General features: G+C 34.5%; 1 protein-coding gene across 1 annotated transcript; it reads right to left on the bottom strand.

Moving 5' to 3' along the window:
* Positions 1-632: 632 nt before the first annotated feature.
* On the bottom strand, positions 633-2803 carry LOC149246879 (uncharacterized). The gene is made up of 2 exons (XM_089458048.1): positions 2150-2803; positions 633-1942 (listed from the first exon to the last, which is right to left on the bottom strand). The coding sequence occupies exons 1-2, from the start codon at positions 2256-2258 to the stop codon at positions 933-935; spliced, it is 1119 nt and encodes a 372-aa protein (XP_089314174.1). The 5' UTR covers positions 2259-2803; the 3' UTR covers positions 633-932.
* Between the last annotated feature and the right edge of the window lie 5861 nt (positions 2804-8664).

Here is an 8664-nt window from a genome sequence, read left to right as displayed (position 1 = left end):
TGTCTCAGAAAATAAATGTTCTGCCATAAAAAAGTCATTTAAGCTAAAATGATAGCTTTCAGATATATAATTTCATGGTGAATTACAGCATATGCCTATGGGCATCAACAGCATGTAATTTCTTATCAATAGAAATTATGAATTTTCTTCTTCGGAAAAAATAATATCATGGTGAATTATTAGTGGCATTCCAGCAAAAGAGACAACAGGGAATTCATAAGTCTGACCATTTTTTAATTGGATCCAACAATCTCTGCAATAAAAACTAATCAAACAAACAAAGAACATGGGATATTTACTTTAGACCAATATTTAACGATGTATATATAGATTTGTTGCCACTAACTGGCATCCAGGAACCTTTACAATGACAAGCAAAGAACTGACGCCATAGGCTCTGTCCCTTGATTAATAGAAATATGCAGACAGGCGATAAAAACAAAATTATATGCACAACAAATATAAAAAGTATATAGAGACAACATCTTCCATGAAAAGAATATTACAGTTTATGTCAATCAATGCTTGCATAAACTAACTTAGGGCATAAAGTGAAAATCAATAACATAAACTGAAAATTTCCTTGCATTTATGCACTCTGCCATCAGGTAAATGAGCTGACCGTATGAGAATTTATAAAATCAACCTCACTCTGATAAATAAAGGATCCTACACAAGTAATACAATAACTTTCAGACAATACTGTAAGCACAAGGCCTGCAGAGGCAACAAGTATATTTATCCTCATCCTTGCTTACATAGTCATGTAAACAAGTAAGAATGGGGAGCAAAATTGCAGCATAGGGCATACAAAGAGTTTCAAATGCTTATGCTAGGCAGACATAGCCTTTCACCAATTAAATCAATGTCTTTTCCAGGAATATCACCGAAAAGACAGTTTAGCTCAGATCATGGAGAGGAATATAGAGGAACTACCTATAGCCAAAGGCATCAGGGGGGAGGGGATCAAACTCGACACCAAGAATGGGACCATCTTCTCGAAATAGTCTGCCCAACTGAGCTTTGACAGCAGAAATAGCCTGGTGTTCGACAGCTTGTTGCCAGTATATTGGTTCAACGACCATATGTAAACCTTCTTTCTCTCTTCTCTTGCTCCTTGCTTCAATTTCAAATGAATTCAGACTCTTTGATGGCAGCCTCCTTGCTTCCATTTCATAAGAACTCCCACTCTGCAACGACGATCGCTCTTGGGATAACGAAACATAAGGGTCTTCGACAATATCATGATTCCCTTTGAGTAGCTCACGATCAGTGAGCTCAGCAGCGAGGACAGCAGATGGATAATCATGATTATTCACAAACCTGTGGTTCTCACTGTCTTTAGCTTTAAAACGATTCCAATTTTTTGCCTGTTTAGAATTGCTTCCACCAGCCTGTTTCAAGCCCTTGGCAATATATTGGTCTTCGGTAGCCACTGCAAAGTGTTGAGGAGGATATGTATGTTCCATACCCATATGCATAACCTGCCCTTTGCTTTTCTTACTATTACTTCCTTTCATTTCCACATAGTTCCCATTCCTCAACGCATCCATTTCATATGAACTCTTACTCTGCAATGAGGAAGTGTCTTGGGAAGTGGAAACAGTGCCTGCATGATGAGGGTCCTCTTCCATAACCCTCTGATTCCTCTTCAGCATGTCGTGATCGGTAAGTTCGGCGGCAAGGACCGCAGATGGGTAATCAGAGGTGCCCAACAATCTCTTCTTCTCCGATCGCCCCAACTCAGTTCTGACAAGATGTTGCTGTTGTTGCAGGTTGCTACCACTGCCAGCATCAAGCTCCTCGTTGCTATCAGGTTCCTCCTTCTTACCCTTCTTGTCCTTAAGCCTCCTGTGCCGAAACCAGCGCTGGACCTGCTTCTCCGACAATCCCAACTCCCTGGAGAGCTTAGCTTTCATCGATTCCGTGGGATATTTGTGCTCTGTGCATAAAATCTCATTTTGGAAATCAAACAAAATAGACAAACATGCATTTTGATAGGTTTTCTGCATCTTTTCTTTTTGCAATTTGTATTAGGTCTCTCTGATTTTTTCCGATCTAGCCATTACTGAAATCCTCTTCAATAAACAAAACAAAGAAGGAGATGGGTATTTTTTTTTCACATAAACCCGCATGCATACATACATACCTGCATAGATGTTCTCCAGGGCCTCCACCTGAGATGGGGTTTTCAGCCTTCGCTTCTGCTCAACGAATCCTTTGTCCTCCATGGAACCCAAATCGAAAACCTCGATCATTCAACGAATACCAGAAAAGGATGGAAGGGCAAACCCAGAAGAAGAATGAAAGATATTGTGAAATGAAACCAAGCATTCCCCACCACCAGCACCACTACACCCTTGAAATGCTGTAAAATTTAATTCCGTAGAGGGGCAGTCAAAGGCCTATCACATGGATTGTGCTGGCCATGGATTGTGGGTGGGGTTGGCAGAAATGGCGGAGGGCTAAAAACAGAAGAACGAGAGAGGAGCAGGAAGAGGAGGAGCAGCCGCTGGTGGGTCCCCAGTGGGTAATTGAAATTGAAATGGAATGTGGAATGGCATGCCAGGCGCCCACAATTCCAAGAGTCCAAACCTCTAATCCACTTAGGAAGGAGGAGTTTGCGCTCCTTCCAAACTCCACTTGGCACGTAGCTCCTCTCCACATATACCCACCTCGGCCCTCTACCTAGATACCTCATGTCAAATACTGTTAGTTGCTTCGACCCTTCTTCGACCTAGCTCGGCCTCACTTTCTCAATTTTTTCTCCTTCCTTAAAAATGTTATCAAACCGTTTGACTCTGCAATCTGGACCACATTAACATTTTGCCTTCGGTCATTTATATTGTTGTGGAGGATAATATTTTTAGATTTGATTTTTTATTATTTTGAGGAAAGGTTATTATCCATTATCAAATATTAAAAAATATGATGATTAAATATATATATATATAGTTGTAAAATTGATTATTATTTAAAAATAATAACTTTAAGGTCGATAAATGGAGTAATTTTGGACTCTATTTAATTGGGTGTTTATTTTTTTTTAGCTTTATTAGGGTAGGTTTATATAGATTTTTAGAAGGAAATGTTTTTTTTAAAATATTTTTTGATTAATTTTGTGTAAAATTTAGCAGAGATTTTTAAAAATCATGAGTTTAAATTGTCTAATCTACAAAATTGGAATGTCTCAAGAATTTTTGAATATTCTAATGTCTCATAGATTTTTGAAGATTTTAAATTCATTTATGTATTCAAAAGTGCATTTTAAACAATAAGAAATCACATTTTTATTATTGTATTGTTAGATTTCAACCAAAACACTCATTTCATCTATTACTTAAACTATATCATTATTTTATAAACATTAAAACTAAATAAATAACAAATTATTTTCCAACTTTATAAATTAAACCATTTATAAATAAATAATAATATTATTAACTAATATATATCAATATTACTAGATTGATGATTATTATTATAAAAAATTAGTCATCACTTATTGATGATCCATAAAAAAATAATAATAATAATAATAATAATAATAAATAATTAATTAATTAAGTGAATTTATTTTAAATATCACCCCATCTCCTTACCTCTAATAAAAACAAGCCCTTTTAATTGTATAAATTACCCTTCTTAATATAATATATATAATCATCGTTGAAAGTACTACTAGTGAAATAATATATGTTTTTGATAATATTTAACTCTAATTGCATGTTTAAATTTAAATATTACTCTTAATTATAATTAATTTTTTATTTAATATATATATTATTAATATTAAAAAATAATTTTATTTTTAAATATATTTAAAAACTACAAATATAAAGACATAAAAATATTGCATCTAGCATGAAACAAGGAGATGATATCATTATTTAATTTTTAATAATACATATACACATGTAAGTTCATTATTTAATTTGTAATAATATATATATATACAAATGTAAGTGTTTTATCTAGGTCATAGGTGTATCAACGTAATAGCAATAATCAATCATCATCACCATTATTTAATAATGTTTTAGGTGAGGAGTTAAACGTTGGATTTTGATATTTTCGGGTTATTATCACTGCATCTAATTATAAAATTATTGTTAATTGCAATTTTAAATTATTAAAATTATTATTATTAATTAAAAATAAATTTAATAAAACATTTAATATTTATAAAATTATTGTTAATTGCAATTTTAAATTATTAAAATTATTATTATTAATTAAAAATAAATTTAATAAAAAATTTAATATTTATAGTTTAAGAAATTTTAAATGGGAAAAATGTAAATGAAATGTTTATACTTTTAATTTTTTTTATGATAAATTTAGAATATTTAATATTTATATTGATAGATGTTTTTTAATTGAATATTGGTAAATTAATTTTTTTATTAATTTAATTTTTTATATGGTTAAGTGTGTCTATTTTAGAATAGAGAATTTATAATTTTAATTTAATTATCAATAATTATTAGATGGATGGTAGAGATTTAACCTCCATAGAATATTTTAGAATATTCTTAATAGTCATAAATCAAAGATTGAGTTTATCTCAAAAGTAGTTATACCCTCTTTGTATATAAACATGCAAATTGATTGATTAAAAAAAATGGCATATGAACATGCTATGTCGTTTTTTAGAAGTGTGGTATTAGTAAGTCAAGGTATTAGCCCATAATATTGTGGCAAAGCATATTTACAAATTAAGAATCTACATAGTAAAGTGAGGTTAAATATATGTGTGTATGTAACTCATATATATATATATTTTTTATAATTATAAATAATAATAATTTAAAATAAAGTTATAATTTAATTTATTTTTATGGTTTTTCTTAATTTTTACATCAACAAATTGGAATTTCAAATATTAACTACCTTGCACCTCTAAATTCATGTTTACCTTTTCACATTTAGCTAATATAATAATGAAATTACAATGCAAATTATCAAATAATAAATGGCATAGTGTGGATCAAAGCGATTAATTTTAAAGAGGAGGAAGTGATACATATGGACATACATCAACCACATTTATTAATGTAGTTGTAATTGTGCTAGTTCTAATTTCTTCCATACAAAATTATTCTTATGAAATTTTAAATGAAAATAATCAATTGAAAAAAAATGATCTAAATTTTATATTTTTAGTTCACGGGATAAGTCAATTAACCATGGTCATGTTATGAAGTATTGTGTAAATCATGAAATTCAAGATTTAAATTCCTTGTGGATCAAGAAAAAATATGTTTTATATTTTTAATTAATTAAAATTAAAAAATAAAACAAATTATAAATTTATTTTTTTTCCTTTAATTTTACAATGAAAATATTAAATTGATTTATATATTTAAAAATTAATTTAAATAATGAAAATTAGTTATTTTACTAGAAAATTATAAAATATGGACTTATTCTTTTTGGTAATAATTAATAATAATTTTCACACCTTCACCTAGGATGGAAGGACTCTGGAAACCCTTGCGGCAGCTAGGGTTTCACCCCAGCCACTCAATGTTTGCTTTGTTTGCATGGGTTTTTTGCAGATCATTCAATGGTGAATTCATGTGATCTGGAAAATAAATCTTTTTCTTTTGCATGTATGGTTGATGGTAAAGCTAGCTCTTCTTCGGTTTCATACATTTATATGTTGAAGTTTGGATCTAGTCTTTCAGTGGTGCAAGAAATTTCTTCCCTTAATGTTCCTGTGGATGAGGAAGCTTTGGACTGTGAAATTTTTTGTTTCGGAGAATGGTTTGGTTAGCAGGTTTAATGGGTTCTGACCGTCGTTGACCGATCTACATAAATGGATCTCTGAGACATAGAAGCCCCTTTTGACAGACGAGCTAAATATTTACCCTATGGCACGAGGTTTCTTCATCGTGGTTTTTGAAAATATTGAAGACAAGAAGGTTATATGTGACTCTGGGCCGTGTTTTTGGGGGAGCGTTGATCCAGATCTTTACTTCATGGATGCATACAAAATTGCATATAAAAGAGCATGTAGCCAAGTAACTTAAACACATAAAAAGAAGCAGAAATCAAAGCAACCATGAGATCAAAGGCACAAAACAATTTTATTACAGAGTTCGCCCAGTGTGGGTTACGTCTCCAGGCCCTGCTCAAAGTGGGGAGGCCTCTTTCATTAAATGACAACAAAAATGAATTACAATCAACTTTACATAAATGACCCTTATACCTCCATTTTCCGGCATGGACGAAAAATGAAAAGCTCATATGTAGAAACAGACATCACCATTGGATTCGTGGTGTGAAATCATGTCAAACGACTATAAACTTGACCATATTCTGAGAAAGTGACCTTTGGAGCTCTAAGGAATCTTTAGATTCCCTCAAGATTCCTCGCAAAAGATTCTCCCAAGATTCCCTAGGAATCTTTCTCGAATTTTGTGCCCACCTGGGCACAATTCCGACTTGGGCACTCCTAGTTCTGCCTGCAAATTGTTTCGTTGCTCCTCGGTTCCACCACACCTCCCTTGGTTGAATGACAAAGGTCAGTTTCTATACATTTTGTGTGCGCGGAGGTTCCAATGTGAGTTGTTGGCTCGTTGGTGGTGGATGCAAATATGAAGGGGGTGAACCAGGTTCAAAACCCATTGCACCTTGAATAAAGGTCTGGACCGTTTTGAATGCTCATCAATTTGTTTTGGTTTTGGTGTTTTAATACACGACAGTTACACTGCATGTTGGTTGGCATTGTAATATTTGGGGGGCCCACATGGGTCGAGTGGGTTCAAACCCTGTCAGCCTCCTCCATGTGTCATCGTCGTAGGGTTGGGCGGGTTCGGGTCTTGGTGGCCCAACCCATAATTATATTATGTTTTGAATAATAATAATCAATGTCGTTAGGGAGGTGCCGGGGGTGGCGGCTCGCCACCCAATATATATATGTGTGTGTGTGTGTGTGACGGTTTTTAAGGGTCACTGGGAAAATTAAAGAGGTGACAAATTTGCCCGTTCTGACTACTGGATTTCATGCACCGACCCTTTGCCAAATTGTTGCCTTGTTAGTGACTGTCACTTGGCCTAGTTTGACTAGAACTTTGACTGGCTATATCTTGAGCCTACGAGCTCGGATTTGAAGGTCACTCACACCATTGGAATCAGGATGATGAACACTACGATTTGATCTTGGTTTCACTTTAATCTTATTACTTTGATTTTTGAGCTTTTTTAAGGCCACTTCTATTTCTGGAGCCACCTAGATCATTCCTCCCCACTAATGAGCTTTTGGGCCGCCAAAAGATTTATCAGTCAATTGGAAAGTGATGGAATTGCTCCCTCACTTTCTCCTTTTCAATCCATTGGGCCTTACTTGTATGTATTCCCTTGAAACCAATACAAAGGTATTCCACGTATCCTCGTCGTGAAGTCCTGGTCCTCCTGTCAAGAATGATATCCTCAGGTAGCTTGTCCAAGTATTCAGGTGCAAATTCATCCAATGTAGGAATTTTTCCAACCTCTTCGGTGTCCATGATCAAAGGAGACTCATAAAGCTTCAAGTTTTCAACTTTCACTATTGAGTACATCTGCATGTATGCTGGCAAATGGAGACGAAAAGCATTGAATCCAATATTTTCTGCTATGCTGAATGGGCCATATCGGATTGGTCTCAACTTCTTTCCTTTCCCTTTCATTCTGTCTTTACGGATGTGGAGCCACACTTTATCTCCAACTTGAAATTGGTGATCGACTCGATGCTTGTCATATCGAGCTTTGTATTGAGCTTGACTTTTCTCCAACTACTCCTTCACTGCCTGGTGAATCATTTGAATTCGCTAAATGAACTTCTGTGCTTTGTCCCTATCATCTTTCCCACTGGAATATTCATCTCTCCCAAAGACCACTTTTAAGGGATCCTTTGGGAAATATCCAAAGCATGTCTTGAATAGTGATCTTTGAGTGGATGAATGCACTGCCTGGTTGTATGTATGTTGCACATAAGGAAGCTGCTCGTCCCACAACTTGGGGTGCTTTCCACAATAGCCTCAGAGTAAATGTATCACTATGCGGTTGACAACCTTTGTTTTTTCGTCAGTATGTGGATGAAATGTTGTGCTCCTCTTCAACTTGGTGTCCATCATTCTCCACAACTCATCCAAAACTCTCCAATAAAGCGAGAGTCTCAATAAAACAATGGATGTGGCTAACCCAAAGTGGACCCATACAAATTGTAAGAAGATATGAGCAGTCTGCACTGCAGTGACATACTTTTTACAAGGCATTAAGACACACATTTTTCTAAATCGATCCACAACGACATACAAATAATCATGACCTCTCATAGACAAAGGAAAACCGCCTACAAAATCCATTGACACACTTTCCCATGGACGAATCAGAACAACGAGTGGTGTGTAGAGCCCCAATTTTCTATTAGTGGGCTTGCTAAATGAACACAACACACATCCCTTTACATATTGATTCACAATATTTTTCATGTGAGGCCAATAACACAACCTCTGCAAATGACACAAGGTTTTCCCTACACCAAAATGACCTAACACAAGAGAGGTATGTACCTCTCTGATTACATCTATTCTCTCATTGGTGGGGATACAAAATTTTCCAAGGTGGTAAAACAATTTTCCCTACAAATGGTAATTGTCAACCTGCGATCCATGAGTC

This window comes from Pinus tabuliformis, chromosome 7 (genome assembly GCF_031772625.1).
Source record: "Pinus tabuliformis cultivar Carrire ecotype Pingquan chromosome 7, CPIR1, whole genome shotgun sequence".
NCBI lineage: Eukaryota > Viridiplantae > Streptophyta > Pinopsida > Pinales > Pinaceae > Pinus > Pinus tabuliformis.
Note: the sequence above shows the minus strand (reverse complement) of the source record. Positions and strands in the feature narration are given on the sequence as shown.